At 40.3% G+C, this 17,012-nt stretch overlaps 1 protein-coding gene across 4 annotated transcripts in view; it reads right to left on the bottom strand.

Moving 5' to 3' along the window:
* Positions 1–3,472, bottom strand: part of FMR1 (fragile X messenger ribonucleoprotein 1) — a 33,763-nt gene extending 30,291 nt beyond the window's left edge. For 2 of the 4 annotated variants that reach the window (XM_063346451.1, XM_063346452.1), the window contains exon 1: positions 3,177–3,471. In XM_063346451.1, coding sequence (XP_063202521.1) covers positions 3,177–3,227 — 51 coding nt within the window. In that variant the 5' untranslated portion in view covers positions 3,228–3,471. Of the gene's footprint in view, positions 1–3,176 lie in introns of all 4 variants that reach the window. The other 2 variants (XM_063346450.1, XM_063346449.1) reach the window with 2 other exon arrangements.
* Positions 3,473–17,012: the final 13,540 nt, after the last annotated feature.

Below are 17,012 nucleotides of genomic sequence, written 5' to 3'. Positions count from 1 at the left end.
CACAGTCCTGGTGGTTTGTTGGACCAGTCTTCTTAAAATAAATCAGTGAATCTAATATTTTCTTTCCAAGGATTCTGGGCCCAGCAACATACCAAGTCATGACTAAGCATCTTCTACGTACTAGGTTGTCAATTATCCCTGAATCATGCTCATTGATTGCACTGCACTTTCCATGGAATAATTCATCTTAACCAAGGAGAAAAAAAATCATGAAAGTATGAAGCATTCACCAAGTGGTATTTTAATTTCATTCAGACAGAACTAGCCTCCACTACAGCGATCACATCAACACACTCCAGCACTCTGTGAAACGTAGTGCACCTGACCAGTATGAAATTTTAATTCAAATCTTCCATTTGAGTATGAATGCCTCCTCAAACCACCTCCCATGTTTTGTGCGGAACATGATCCCTCCAGATGTATCTCAGAATGCGTTCTGGATCAAGTCTCTCATAGGTAATACAAGCAGAGAAACTGGTTCGTTACTCTCAGTAGGGCTTAGGTGACAATTAGGCACCAGTTTTGTACTGTCAAGATCAAGATGCTGCTGGGTACACTCAGAAATGAAACTAAGTGCTTCAGGACTTAGTTTCACACATAGTTGAACACATAAGGTGTTCAAAGACTGCTACAAGGAGTCTATGAAAACCCGAAGTGGCAATAAGGCGCCTACTTGTGCCACTTAGTGCCTTCATGCTCTAGCAGCCTCATATTCCTCTCCTCTATGTCTTAATATCAAGATACAGGTGTATTTTTCCAAAACATTTACATATTCTGATGAAGATCTTCAGAACAATTCAAAGCCAAAGAAATGATCACAAGTTATCAGTAAACCGTGAGATTGAATAAAAGAATTGTTTTGCTTTTGATTTGTTTGCAGTGTTACTGTTGTAAAATATCTCTCAGGAGGCTGCTTAAAGAAACTTTTTGAATGAAAAAAATAAAATCACCTTGCAATTAAATCTGCACTTGACATCATCACACACTTCTTGTTATGCTGGGTCAACCAATTCATTTTATAAGCAAATTCCCCATCTGCAAAACGGGCATAAAACTCACAAGGAAACATTTAGATAAATTACTTAATAACTGAGTGATACTCAGACTTCACGATTAAATAAAAAATGGTACCTATAATTCAAGTAATTCAGGGTAGAGGAAAACTGCTGATTTAGTGAACATTATTGCATGGGGGTTGTGGTTTCTTTTTAGTTAAAAGAAGTTGTTGCATTTATCTTAAGTGTGATGCTCCATCTAGACAGGTAATACAAGTGAAGACCAATAATCTGTGTGCCCCATTTGTTCCCTTAGAAAATTTAACCAAGTCCTCTTGATAAGAGATTAAGAAGAGAAAAAATTTTCTACGTTAAATTTCTAAAACTTAAAAGGCAAAAATAATATGCAACTTGGAGGCAATGTCTGTGCTGTAACTCAGGTAGACTAAATCATGCTTCACGAATGAGCTCCCATGAACATATGCTCAAATGAAATTTTCACCTAAACTACAACCACCAATGTCGTTATGTTATGGACAGAAGAGGAACAGGACATCATGTCAAAATTGAAAAAAAAAAGTTACAGAAGCTTTCGATTCTCCCAGATTTCTTGATAATATTTGTCACTAAAGAACACACAATGTCATTTTTATCATCATCTGTTTTGCATGATTGTGTAAATACTCTCATATAATTTAATGAAAACCTCTTTAAAAGTTCTCTTATGCAAAATGTTTATGCCTTCTGTTTCTTTCTGAGGGAATAATGTATCTTTAAAAAATGTAAAACTGATTTTTGGAAGTGCCAAATAATTTAATTCCAGGAAGCAATATAAAGATCTAGGACTTTGGCTGCAACACTACAAACCCACAGGATGCTTACTTACCACATTTACAGACTTGTTTCATACATACTTTTTTTAAAAAAAGGTATTATTTTCAGAATAAGATACTACCACATGTATTTTAAAAATAAGCTTTTAAGAGGTCTTTTTTTCTTAGAAACACTCAGAGCTGTTGGAACTGTATCATTTGGATATCAACCTGCCCTACCACACTACCATCAGAGTGTGAAATTCTACCTGTTCCTTCATTGCTAACATAAATATTGGATGTCGCACAATAACTAGGCCCAATTTTTAAAGTACTAGGAACATTTAAATGATGGTAGACTTGCAGAAACTGATCCATCACTGTTTCCGGTATGCTGATAACACATCAATGATAGTAGGCCCAAACCCACTGTGTCCAAATTTTATTTTTCTGGGAATAGAGTAAACCCACAAATTACACCCTATTAATATGCTGATTAATACTGCCTAACTCTCGTAAAGCCAAAGCAATACTACACAGTACTAATAAAAATATTAAGTACTCAGCATATATGTTCAAGGCTCAGTGATGGCTTTATTCAGCACCAGCACAAGGGCTTAGAAACAAACATGGAATGCCATTAAGTAGTTTCAGTAAGACATACATTTGATAATTAAACGTATTTAGCAACTCAGCATATATATATTTGGTCAAGCAATGCTCTCCTTAATATCAGCAGGCAGTGCCTCCTGCCATGGCATTAAGAGCAGGAATCCACGACAGCATTTTATCATGACCGTGTATTTAACGAGCTCCCCCCCTCCTCCTCCCCCGCCTTGAACGCCGTGCACTAGCAGTGCAGCTCTCCTGGAAACCTAGAGAGCGAGAAAGACTTTCCTTAAGTAGCGACAAAAGCTGAGGATTTAGCAATTAATGCCCCATCCCCAGCCCTGATCCTCGCCTCAGCGCCCGGGAGACGGCGGCCCGGGGCTCTCCCCGCCGCCTCCCGCACGCCGAGGGCCTCCCCTTCCCACAATAGGGGGAAGGCCCAAGGCCTCCTCGGGCGCCGGGGCCCTCTCTCGTCTTCCCTCTCGCCCTCCTCCACAGGCCTGCAGTCCATTCAGCCCCGGAGCGGCTCCCCTTACCCCGAGGGCCCGGCTCCCTCTCCCCACACACCGAGGGGCACCCGCCGAGGCTTCCCACCCTGCCCCGCTCTCCCTCCTCCTCCTCTCCTTCCTGCCCCGGGGCCTCCGCTTTCCCTCAGCGCGGGGAGGAGGAGCCGCCACCGCCGCCGCCTCCTCCTCCTCCCGTCCCAGACCCCACTCCCTCCCCTGAGGCCCAGCCCGACCCAGCCGCCAGCACCCGGTACCTTGTAGAAGGCCCCGTTGGAGCCCCGCACCTCCACCACCAGCTCCTCCATGTTGTGCGGCGGCGGCTCGGTGCGGGAGACCCAGGCCCGGCGCCTCCTCCCTTCCCTTTCTCTCTCTCGGCGCAGGCGGGGGAAGCGGCGGTGGCGGAGGAGGGTGTGTGTGTCTGTGTGTGTGTGCCGGGGCGGGGGAGGGGAAGGGGGATCTCGGTTCAGGCCGAGCCCGCGGGGGTGGGGCGGCGCCGGGGGCGGAGGGGCGGGACGCGGCGCGTGGGGGGGGGCGCTGCGCGTGAGGCTTCGCTCCGCGCGCTCGGCCCTCCCGGAAATGAAAGCGAAACGGTCACCGCCGGGCGGCGCACGCGCGGAACAAGAAGCGGGGGGGGGAGGGCGCGCGCCCGTTTCGAATGTAAACGCTAAGCCCGCGGTCACGTGACGGGCCGCGGCCGGCACGCGCGCCGCTCGCTCGCTCGCACCTCCGCCTACCGGCCGGGGTGCGCGCGCGCGTGCGCGAGGCCGCAGCCGGGCAACGGAACCCGGCAGTTGAGACCGAGGTCCCGCCTCACCTCCTCCCCGCTTCCTCCGGCGCGCGCCTTGACTGACTGCCCCGCTGGCCAATCAGATTGCGCGCCGCGCGGTGTGACCTGCGCGGGGGGGGCGGAGCTCGGGGCGCGCGGTCTGCTCGGGGGGGCCGCGGGGGTTTTCATGTCCTTATGGCGGCCTCACCGGGCTGAGGGGAGGGGGTTAAACAGGGCTGGTCACGGCTGTCGGGAGCTGTGATGTCGCAGGGGCCCCGGGAGGGGTGGCGGGAGTGATGGCGCCGAGCCATCGCGGGGTCTTCGGGGATGGGGAGGGGCGGGAGGGGGAGGCCCGGGCCTGCGGGGACGCTGACAGAGATGGCTGCTGCCCCGGGGGGGAGCGGGCCCAATTATGGTAGTGGGCTCTGCCCCCACCACCACTGTTATGGTCAAGAGTGAAGGATAAAACGTGAATTGTGGCAGGTTTTACCGCGCTGTGCACTCGCGAGCGGCCTGGCTGTTGTTATGCCAGAGACCTAAACGCTTTAGCATGAACAGACCTGTCGGCCTGGAAGGTTGAGGTGCTGTTCCCTCTAACATGGGACAGTTAAGCTTCATTCAGCAAACTAACAAGTCCACCGCGTAACACATACTGTTGTTTTAGCTGAGTTTAAATACTCACGGACATTTCAACTCAGTTTTTCTGTCAGCAAAGTGTAACGCTGCATACAGTTCACCATAGAACCTGGTGGTGAATATTTTAAAAGCTGTTGTGTGCCTGATGGAGCATTTGCAACTGAAAATAATGCTGGCACAAAAGCTGCTTGTTCAGCCTTTCGTTTGACCTGCACAAACATTAACATGATCTTCCCATGTGGGTTTTTTTTTGCTACTAACTACAAAGAATAAGAGAAGAAATAAAATAGTTCTGTTACCCTCAAAAATCACACTTATAATGCATTACCATGGCTGTGATTTCTCTTGAGTGTGTGATGCTCTCCTTACATAGGTCATGGGTTGAAATTCTGCATCTACGGATGAATTTTCAAACTCTTCAACTATGATTTTATCTTTCCTCTTTTTTTTTTTTTAAACATTATTGTGTTTCAAACCTTGCAAATTAAGTGTTTTGCAGTATACAGCATTTACCATTTAAGCTGTGAAAGGGTGCATGGTATTTCTTGTTAGCCCCCAAAACTTTTCCTCTCTGTTTATTTTTTTAACGCGGGGCACTGAGAGTTGCCTGTAGCAATCCCTGTATACTGTCTGTTCACCTGTTTATTGTGGTGTTTATGGTACGCATTCACAGCGTTGAAGTAAAATTTGATAGTATGATTGCTATGCAATGTACCTTGAAGGGAAGGTGTTTGATTCTCTTTTCATCATATTTGGATACTCTTTTCAGCAAATTCTTGAGTACGGTGAAGGGTCAATTCAATTTAGTGATTCAGTTAAACAGCCTGCTGTGCTCCTCAAACAGGCAGTCACGGACTGACTTGCTTGGGGGTGGCAGAGGGTCCAAGAGCACTGAAAGAGGAAAAATTTAAAGACGAGGAGCAATGACACAAGAGTTGTGTGTGAATAAAAACACACCAGAGATTATATCCTACAAAGTCTCCATAAAGAAATCTAGGTAAAATAGACCTCTCTTGTGATTTGTTCATGTTAGAAATACGTTTTTAAAAACTAGAAACCATACAAATGGTTCAACTCAAAATGTCAACAGTCTGCCAGGAGAGATGATGGCCAGCTCTAAAACAAAGTTAGATGAAGGGTTGGGTTGTTTTTTTTTTTTATTCATTGTTTATTATTCACTTGTTAATAAGACAGGCTAGTGTCACGCAGCCAGATTATGTCTGAGCAGACAGAATATAAAGGTGTGTAATTTAGCTCTCAGTTCCAGTGATGATTTCACCACTTCCCCAAAGCTAAAAGCTGCTGTACTGTATAATCTTCCCTAATGCTTAACTTAATTTTTCCTTGCCATTGCTTAAATTCAACACTTTTTATTTTGTCCCGACTAGTGAATGTTCTAATCCTTGCCTACTTAATGAGAGAATTTATATATTTCTAGAGTGCACTCTAGTTTTTCTGCTGATTGACTCATAACCTTTCCTCTTATTTTCCAAATTACATATTGTTTTTTCTATTTTACTTTGAACTATCTTCAGACTGAACTGTCTATCCATTCTGAAATGTATTCACTAATTAAGTAACTAGTTCTTATGTAGACTTAGATAATTTTAAATATATCTATATTTTGAATGCAGTGACACTATAAAAATAGATCTCAGAAATTCCATTAAAGTCTTTTAATATTAAAGGTAAAATATTGCTTCATTCAAATGTTAGGCTTCACTTATATATAATCCCAGTGTTCGGTTACACTATGCAGTGGCTGTGGGATTATAATTCAACCACAATTCCCCACCCCTCAACTCCCCCTGAATTCTTTCATATTCCCCAACAATCTCAACTCACCTGTTCTGAGTCTTGGGTTTAGTCCTATGGATGCTCAGTGCATCTGTTTCTTACTCAGATCTACATTATTTGGTGTTTGCAGGCTGATCTGCTAACTGGAAGGTATTTCAGGCACTCTGCATTTGGAATACCTCTTTTCATCTTCAAAATAATTTAAAAGACAAACAACTTCGACTTTTATTCACTAGCAGATTTACTCAAATGCTTTCTTGAATGTTTGTAGAGGATATAAGAAAAAGATCTCCTCCCATCTTGTCTTCCTTAGGAAAGCTGAAGGACAGAAAGCTATGGTAAATGGCACTCCGCAGGGCATATCAGAATCCTGGATCCTTGAGCATTGGTACCAGTTTAGCTAATGATCCCTTGGATGTGTGTTTTAGGTGTTACAGTTCTTTGTCTATTGATCTTCACCACAAAATGCTGGCTTTGATTCAGTACATTGGAGGAGTTAGGCATTTAAAATGTAGCCATCAACACCAGCGTTTCAGAAAAATAGCAACAATCAAACAATCGGAGACTTTCCCAGCATCATGAATTGCTCATTAATTGATTTGTGAGAGACCCTTCGTATAGACACTGGGATAAGAGTGACAGGAACAACTGAGTATTTTTCCCACCTTGTGCTATTTACCTTAAGGCTTGGTTAGGGACTACAAAGAAGAGTTACTCATGAAACATTCTGTTTAAAAGATGGTAATCCGATTAACTGCCAAAGTCTCTTAATGGAATTTTATACAGTTCTTATTTACACATCCATTTTGGGCTTCAGCTTAGTCTTGCTGAGGTTCATGGAGAGTTTAATTCAACTGTTCAAATTTTTATCTGCTGGTTTTCCTTGTGCATCACTTCAGACAGGAGCCTCTCCTGGATGACTTCTTTTCCGCTAAGTTATGGTTTTCAGTATGCCACGCAGGGGATATTTAGACTCTGTATTTCCATCTAAGCCTGGTAGTCGCAATATATGTATCTTATTTATGACACTGTATTTGATACTGATAAAAAAAAGACTTTGCGTTCGTCTGAGATGCATAGGATTTTGAGTTATTTCAGTTACACTGAACAGTTCAGACTGTTGTCTTGTCAGTTTATAGCTGTAGCCAAAAGATTCAGAGGGCAAGAGACTATCACACTAGTTTAAAGGTGGTCAGATGCTCTTTTCTTGTTTGTTTACAATGTAGTCTCAATAAAGTGCCTTTCAGTGATCTAACTGAAATGGTGATGTTATAATAACCAGATCAGCAATGGGAAGAAGCAGTTACAATCAATAGAGATATAAAGATGAAAAACTTCTTAGACAAGGTTGCTTTATGATTAATCAATAATAGCTGAAGGTTGAGTATAACCAAAGTATTGCAGTTTTATTAGCTTGTCCTTGACTAAAGTGATACCCAGAAATGACGTATATCCGAATCAGGGTGTGGACCAGCAGCTATTTCCAGAACTTGGGAAGAGAAGCTGAACTAAACCAGGGAAGATTTGCAAGTGTTACTCTGTGCGTACAAGGAATCACATTATGCTGTCCCTGTTCATTCATGTGAACTTTATCTGGGAGTCCCAATAAAATATTCTAAAAGGTAATGTTCACATGGAGAGGCAATGAAAGTATAACTATTACAAAAAGACAAACCCAAATATTGTAAAATGATTAAAACCAAAAATCCTTCATTACGTGTATTAGACTGGTGGGTAATCTACTTTGATCTTGTAAAACTATATTAGTGAGAACAGCCAACTAACCTCTATTGATTTTCTATCATAATTACTTAAGATGACCTTTGATTAACTTGACTGTTTCTCTGTTCCCTTTATAAGTCATTACTCCACCTTCTCCTCCTCTGGATGTATAGTTTTCTGTATAGTAAGTTCAGAATAGGTAGGCATCCACGGTTCGTTTTGCCACAGATTATACTTTAGTGCAGATATATGTTTTCACTCGTGGTTTTCAGTTTCTACAGTATACTGTATCTTCCTGACCTGAATATGGAAGGAGGCCTGAGGGACTTAAGTCTACTTTGCGCCTGCAGTACAGAAGCTTCGCAGTTTCACAGAGAAGAGCCAAAGAAGTAAACACTGGAATCTAAACTTCAGAAGGTTATTAAACTATATAACTTACAAAAATACAGTCTTCTAAAAATATGTATTTTTAAAATACTGTCTGCTAACTATCAAGCTCTAGCTCAGTTTGGTCATCCAAAAACTGTTGTTGTCATTCAACTCACCTGTGAAATAAATGTCTTTGTGGGTGATCTCTTTCTTATTTGCTCCATGTTATGTTATTTGTTGGAATAATGGTTCTCATTTAAAATTAATAGTAATTTCTGCATTCCTCTAGAGCAATATCCGTATATCCTGTTGTTGTTGGTCTACAACTCTCACTAACACGTTGCCTTTTTTCTTTTTGAATATCAGTAGTGAATTTGAAAACACACCATGTAGTGTTTTGCTGCTTAATTATTCAGTTTCATCTCCCACTCATGAGTTTTTATCCATTTCTCTTGTAACCCCAGAAATGCATTTATTAGTATATTAAGCCTGCATGTGTTGTTTCGTCTGCAGAAGTATATTGGTATTGTAAACAGTGCATGTAACAGGTGACACTTGCATTCATGTGTAAAACTGCACATTAGTTTATTTAGCTAATTTTTTTTATTAATCATTAACCAAATTGCATTTGTGCAAAGTGAAAAATTTCCCTGAATTATGTGAGTCTTGAAAATGAATGAATTCAAACAGAAAAAAGCTACAGAAAACTTGGAGTACAACTGTTTAGAATGCAACCAGAGAGAAATGCTCTATTCTTTTCATGTGGTCGGGCAGCATTCGTAACCATAAACATAGAGATGCTCCCCTACAGTGTGCATGCTGGGTGGCTGTGTATGAATACTGTGTGGTAATCCATACAGTCGTCCTCATTTCAGGTGAGTGAGTTTTAGTATGAACGTAGAGCACTTCTTAAATAATAGTTTATATCTACAGAAGATGTAAACCTTGATATTCCATGATCTTCATGAGTACGGGCATTAATGTTGACATTTAGAAAAGAAAAGATTGGTGCATTAGGAGTTAACTCTCCAGGGGTGGCTTTTGTTCATAGGATTAAGAATCACATCCAAAAGTTACTGGCGTCAAAATGGCTGTGATTCACTTGACCATCTTGAGAGTGGGGCAAGTACAGCCCTACATTCCAGTGGCCAGCAGAACTTTAGATAACAATTCAGATGAAGACACTGTAGACATCTACACTTAGATGAATTCCACATTATGAGCTTTTATTGAGGTTTCAGCCAGTTCCTGCATATTGGGCAGTATTCATCAGCATCAATGCCAAAGGTAGAACTCATGAGCTTATAAGGTGTGCTTCTCCACTCAATCTGGAACATAAAGTTATTTGTACAATAAATAAGAAATTTCTAGAATATTTCACATCTAATTCTCTAACACAGAATGCAAGCATGTTTTTCTAGCCCCCATGGTAACTCAACTGAGCAGTCGCCAGGCAGTGATTTTAGCAGTGCGTTCGTTTTGGTGTGCGTATGAGCAGGATGCTGCAACACTGGAGCCAGTACAGAGACTTACGGAGGTTGATTACTGCCTCGTTTGAACATACGGCAGGTTTTGCTGAGGTTAATCTGAGAATATCACATGATTCTTCCCAATCCATAGCAGAATTCCCAGTGATGTTGGGCAGCAATAGGTCTATATTTCAAAGGCTATATATGCTAGTACATTTATATGGCTTTAACATTATTTGTATTGACCCTGATGGGGAGTGCTGTGGAAGTACTATGTAAAATGTCACAATCCTGACAGACTGTGATATTTAACTTCCTATTACAAGCATATAGAACTGAAAAGATTTATATTTGCCACTAAATTGTTATAGAAAACAATGCTGTAATCTTATACTGTGGCAACGGGTGAATAGTGCGAAAAAAACAAAAAGCAAAGAAAGAAATCATCCTGAAATTTTTTCTTTTAGTCCTGCTTTCTGGTTTCCTTTTTTTTTTCAGCTAACAGCTGACATTTTTCTTTCAATAGCTAACGTTTTATCCTTTGCTAGTCTGAAAAAGTCTTTGACATACCATTTATAGGTTTATATCCTGGACATATTTGGCATAGCTATACTTCTTTTTTTTTTCCTGTGGGTTTCAAAAATCACTTAATATTAACTTGCATTTTCTGTAGCTTCACAAACCGCAGAAAATAATGTTTGAAGACAGATCAGTTTAAAGATTGCCTGGACACCAGAAAGATTTTAAGTGCAATTATTAAATCTTACCACAAGAGGACCCCCAAAGACAATTTGTCTTCTAGGATGGAAAAGGAGATGATACAAATTTGTCTTCAGAATACTGATGTATGCCATACATTAATCATGCTTTTAGATAGCTTATACATTTCACTGTAATTTTGAAAGAAGACATGATATTAGCTCCTTAAATACTGACTATGTTAGGACTATTAACATTTCACATAAACCCAGGAACCATATTTGAACCTAGTTAAACACTAAGAACATATAATGCCTTTTGTTATTATTTTTGTTAGTAGTAAATTTAAACACTTATAAAGGATTATTTTTTGTTATTGCTAAAGATGTTTTAATTTTGAGAAGTGTCTTGCATACAATGATCTAGATTGTTCTTCTATTACTTTCATCCACTCAGGAGACTATGAAACACTTACGCAGTGCACGCGTTGAATCCTGAAGTTCCCTATGACCCCTTTAGCTAGACTATACTTATTCTACTTTAATGGTCCTGTCCCTTTCAGCTTAGAGTTCTTTTTCATTTTCACAGACTTTCAAAGAAAATTGTATGTACTGAAAGTGGAGAGTGAGGTTGTGCTCTCTTGGATTATAATGAAAAGTCAACTAAATGTTCTTATTCTCCAGGAAGGATTTCGGTGCTGTACTCTACTCTTTACTCTTTAAAAAACTCCACTTCAATAATGAAGCTGAACCAAATCAATTGAGGTTTTCAGCAAAATCATCACGATATTAAATGGGAGGCTGCTAAAGGAACATCCCCTCTAGTTCAATCTCAAAAAAAAGGGAGTATCAAACAAGGAATGGAAATTTATTCAAAACTTTTAAACTACCTTTTAATGGCAAGTTAGGCAAATCTATCTTTACAAAACAACAGAAAAATTAAGGTCATAACTTTAGAAGGATAGTCATCTTAGTGTTCAGAAAATTTTAAATCAGAACACTTGGGTGAATAAATAAATGTCCATGTAAAAATTAGTTTCAGTAACCCATTAGAATGGTCTAATTTTGACTACAGAAGAGGTGCATTGTGATTATAAAAGTATATGATATGAAGTCAAGGCCCTGCCTTTATAAATAGACAAACCCAGGACCTTTTCCCATTACTTTTTAGAAAAAACAAGAAGTACAAATAGTTTATGATGGTTCAACCAAATATAATTCCACAGAAAGTATGACACATTTTGGTACTATAAAAGAGGGTGATATTCTACTTACGATGATAATCAAACTAAATGGCAATTAATTATCATGAATATTCCCACCATTCTGTATCAAGTTATACAATCGCTTGAGCTCCTGTAACAAAGGCTCTAGGCCGTGTTCAACCAAGCAACAATTAGGTATTCTTAAAACCAGTATGAACTAGTTCTCCGGAATTGTCATAGAGAACATTTTCCTCAAAGCTCTTAATCCGGGTATGAAAATATTGATGGCATATCTTTGAGCTTATACTTGAATAAGCTTGAGTTTAGATAAATCACTACTACAATAATCATGTTAACTTGGAGAAGAGGAGGCTGAGGGGAGACCTCATTGCCCTCTACAACTACCTGAAAGGAGGTTGTGGAGAGGTGGGTGTTGGCCTCTTCTCCCAGGTGAATAATGACAGGACCAGAGGAAATGGTCTGAAGCTGCAGCAGGGGAGGTTTAGATTAGATATTAGGAAGAATGACTTTACTGAAGGAGTGGTCAGGCACTGGAACAGCCTGCCCAGGGAGGTGGTTGAGTCACCATCCCTAGAGGTGTTTAAGAAACGTCTAGATTTGGCACTTGAGGGCATGCTCTAGTGACAGAGATTGTAGGGGTTATTTTTGTGTGTGTATGGTTGGACTCGATGATCTCAAAGGTCCTTTCCAACCATGAAGATTCTATGAAAAATAAATCAGTCTGCTTTTATTCACAAAAATACATCTAGATAGATTATGCAGTATTAATGCGGACTTCCTCAACAGCAAAGCACCTAGAAGACTAACATAAATCTCATGCAGATGTATCATCATGTTAGTAGAAGCCAGATTCTTGAATGTCTGAGTATCAGTAAAGTATTTGACTCCATTGACTGGTCGTTTCTCTGCCGCTATGGAAAATACCAGACAGCAATCAGAAGCACTGCTGGGCCTAATTTAATGTAATTAAAACTATTTCCTTTATAAATGATGGTATTGTACCTGAAGGGAATTCAGCCCCAAATATATATGGTATATTCACCAATAAGAAAATATAAATTAACTTCACTGCTAATTTGGTCCTATATTTACATATTTTACTGTAGGCAAAAGCCTGCAGGTGTATGTTCTGCTTTTGAAAATACAGTCTGGAAGGCTCCTGCATCACAACTTTTGTGACAGGGACTCAATGCCATGGACACAACGTGGTGTCTGTTCCTCCACCCACGCCCCATCCTAAAGGAAAAAAAAAAAAGTTCATGAGACTAAATAAATGATTTTGTGGTCTTTTAGCTTGTGATTACCATATGTTTTAGCAAAACTCATTTGTCTCTCTGCTTTATACAACTTCTGGTTTTGTTAACATCATTGTCAAAACATCTAGTCCTGTACTAAGTTAGATTAGCAATTCACACCTTTATAAGAGATTTGGCAGAACTCCAGTGTTTTGATGTCAGACGTGATTATTGATTTGCATTTTAAAGAGGTGTCATTCACTCAGTGCATCATTTTTCCTTTTGTACATGTAACATTTTTCAGAAGAGATGGAAAAAAGAAGTGTAAATTTATTTTATGAGTGCTCTCTGAATCTCTTAGAACAACAGACAATGGGACAATCTGGGAGTTGGGGGAAGAAATGTTTCAGCTGTGGAAGGAAAGTTACAGATTTCAGCGGGTGAAAGACATGGTTATTCTCGCAGAGATGTCGTGCCCCTGCACCAGTTGCAGGTGGCTGTTTTTCTCTCGGTTGCCTGAGAGCGTGGGCCACTTGGCATCACTAGTCTGCATGCAAAATGACAGCTTGGGTTGGTGACACGCAAAAAAGTCATCACTAGGAATCGCATGTTATTTTCTCACTCTGTATCACGAGCGAAACCACGCCACAAATACTGAGGTCCTGTGATAAGATTCATTTTGGTGAAGTGCCCTGCTGAACAAAAGCACACAGGAGCTTTGCTACTCATTTCAGGGAGGTCAAGATTCCACCTGTCATCTGCCACTTCAGTCTTCAGGATCCAAGCTGCCCAGCTACGGACAGAGTTGCACTGCACAACCTTCAGACATGCCTTCCAACCTAAATTATTCTATGATTCTGTAATGGTGCAGTAATTCTGCATTTCAAGCATGTTCTGATATTCATGCTATTTGATGGAACAAGAAGTGATGTCCATGTGGCCAGTTTTCATTAAATATTAAAACGCCACATCTGTGGTTAAAAATAAAGCTTAGGGGACAATATTTTTCTTCTTTATTGACTCTTTCAGTGCCTTGTCAAAGCTCGCCTGCTACAGGGTGTATTGCAGCAGATCTCTGAATTGGAGACCACTCAAAGGTTGTAATATGGACAGAGGTTCTGCCACGCAGGCTTTATAGGCATGTCAGGTATTGCCAAAAGGTAGCTGATGAACATGGAGGGATAAAATAACAGAAAAAAGCTAACCAACACCTGAGAAAAAGCATCTCTGAATAGAAGGAAAATGTCTCCGAAATGACTGTCTAACATTTCCCAGGAAGAGACAAGGATTATCAGTTAGAATCAATAGAGACCAATTGTTCTTATACGTCCTTATGACAATAGGCATCTTCAACCCCGAAGGAATTTGTCTTAATGAAGTAGCATGGCAGTTTCATGTAAAGCAGCTTCCACAAGGCATAAACAAAAATTGTTGTACCAATTCATATGAACGGAAATGTTTCTATAGTAAACTGTAAAGGCTATCAATGGCTTTAGTTGTGTTGCTCGTGAAAGACAGGAAAATAAAGCTAGTCAAAGCTTTAGGCCCATTGGAAACGCATTATCCTTTTTACAACAGCCCGAGGAAGAACAGCAGGACTGTGGTTACTTGAGGAGAGGTAATTTCTCAACTACTTGTTATTCATTGGACAAAGAATAAATAAATCTCAAGCTGTGGGCTAAAGCGTAAGGGAAGATGACTCTATTATCAAAATGATGAGGGCTTTGTAGAGAAGACAGGAAGAAAAATTAAGAGCTCCTGCTCTGGATGCTGCAATTGAGAGGAGAATGAAAGGCCAAGGAGGAGATGTCACTGAAGCAGATGAAAATGTGATCCTGGACATGAAGAGAATTACGTACTGGTGAGCAAGCGGCTTTATGATCCAACAGTATGTTGATGGTGAAGCTGTATGAACCGAAAAAGCCAAGATACACACTGAAAAGAGCAAGGGCATGAAGCCTATTTCCGCCTTCTCCCTGCCCTCTGTCCTGCAAGAGCACGGGAGGGACACAGGAGGAAAAGCCACCGAGTGTGATCCTCACGGAGGACAGGAGGGGCATGGGCAGGCTGGGTGGCACAGTATCTTTCTCCTTTATCTCTGAGCTCTGTCGTAATAGGCCAGCAATCTTAATTCAGCACTCCAGTAAGGCTAATGCCAAGTTGGAATGATTCCTATTAAAGTCAAGAACAGTTTCGTTTGTTACCCGAGTAGGAGCAGGGTAGACCCAACAATACTCTGTGCATGAAACAGGGCTATCAAATCTCAGCAATGCTTGGATATATAGTAATTAGCTATTGCTGATGTGTTCACTCGTTTTGATTTTAGCTCTGACAGCTTCCCAACACGAAGAAAAGTGATTAAAATAAGTCATTCAGACATACTATTTAATGAGAAAAAGGTGCCCCAGTGGGTAACAAAATCGTACATCAGAACAGAGCAGGAATTCTCCAAGGAGAGAAGTGAGTATCTTTGTTCAAATAAAAAGCATTTAGGGCATGAGGAAGACAAATAAGGAGCTACAACTGAGGTATCTCTTTTCAGGTCTGTTTTCAGTCTAAATTAAACAAGCAGTGAAGGCAGTAGCATTCTTCTTGGCCCATCCACTAGTAAGAGACATTTCCCAGCTCTCTTAGAGCCTGAAGTATGTGCTGTGCAAGGTATTCAAGGCTCTCAGCAATTCAAGATCTTATTTGGTTTCTGCAGACATGAAGGCAAATTTCCCAATGATTCAGATGGAAATTAGAAAGACTCTGAGAAAACAGGTAGAAAAATTCTCCAACTTTATCAAATAAAAGAACAGAACTTACCCTGTTGGGTTTTTTTGGGGAATATTTTTTTAGGATCTGAATCTATGCAGATAGAAGAAAATCAGGATGGTGTTCTTCAATAGCTATTGGCTATTGTTAGTGATATATATGTTAATGAAAATCTGAGCTCGCTGAAAACTTTACTTGATCTATGTCAAATTAATCACCATTAAGATTTTATCCAAGCTGAGTAAATACAGCAGTCTGTCTGTCAAAACATGAAGCCTTGGTTCCTAACCAGCATTCTTGGTCTCTTGAGAAATGAGTGCTTATCAGATGACAGTCTTAATGAAAGAATAATAGGTACTCATTTTTAACTCTCCAGTTACCATACAGAAGACTACCAAATGGTTTTCTGGGAAATTTGTATTTTCTTACAGTCAGTTGCTATCTCCTAGAACTGCTTGCTTGACCAGCTATTCTTGTGCAAAGCTAAAAAGAAAAGCTTTTTCATCTAGAAAACAGGATTAAATTTTCTTTTTGGTGAGTACCATAAACAGAACAGCTTACGTTAGTTCCCTTTTTTCCCTTATCAATCCATAGCTTCAGATGCACCATAGTGCAGAAACATTGGGTTTCCTATCTTGGTGTGAAAGCCTGTCATTAACAAGTGATTATTCAATTTATTTTTCCTTTTTTCCCTAAAATATGGCTCGAGCCTCCTAATCTTTCAAACACATGAAACAGAATAATTATAACTTCTTTAGAAGCAATGCTGAAGGTATTTTGTCCCCTTTGATAGGCTAGGGGTGATTGATGCTTGGAGGTTTGGGGATTTTTTTAGAAGTTGGACTAATTTATGGATTTATGGTCACTTTCCTCTGTGAGCTTTGATAATAGAGGCTAAACACAGGAAGGTTTTATCCCTGTTAGGACTAAGAAATGTAAAACAGAATTTTTCTTTTTATTAGAGTTTGGCTTCTGAACCAGAGGCTATAATAATAACAATAAGTGAGATGATAATTTTATAAGCATTATCTGCAGGAAATGTAATAAAGCAGCTACAAGAGGAAACGTGTTTGGAATTGTCTTATTGAAAATATTATCCAATACATTACAGATTAGAAACAGTAACATCTTGTTTCCTGTGGTAAAAGTGTACTAATAAGAACGGTTATATTAATAGCATCATCGCAGACCGCCTGTATTGTTGGGGTTTAACATACACTGAAAACTGTTAAGACTGTTAAATTAAATAGAAATTGTAAAAAAAGAGCTGCTAAAGGAGGCAGATAATAGCAAACCTATTTATCACTTTTCACAGTTGTAGAACATAAAGTCTTTCACAGAATCACAGAATCTTCATGGTTGGAAAGGACCCTTAAGATCATCAAGTCCAACCAAACAACCTGCAATCTCTGTCA

Source organism: Chroicocephalus ridibundus, chromosome 9 (genome assembly GCF_963924245.1).
Source record: "Chroicocephalus ridibundus chromosome 9, bChrRid1.1, whole genome shotgun sequence".
Lineage (NCBI taxonomy): Eukaryota > Metazoa > Chordata > Aves > Charadriiformes > Laridae > Chroicocephalus > Chroicocephalus ridibundus.
The sequence above is the reverse complement of the archived record's forward strand: the minus strand, read 5'-3'. Positions and strand labels throughout refer to the sequence as shown.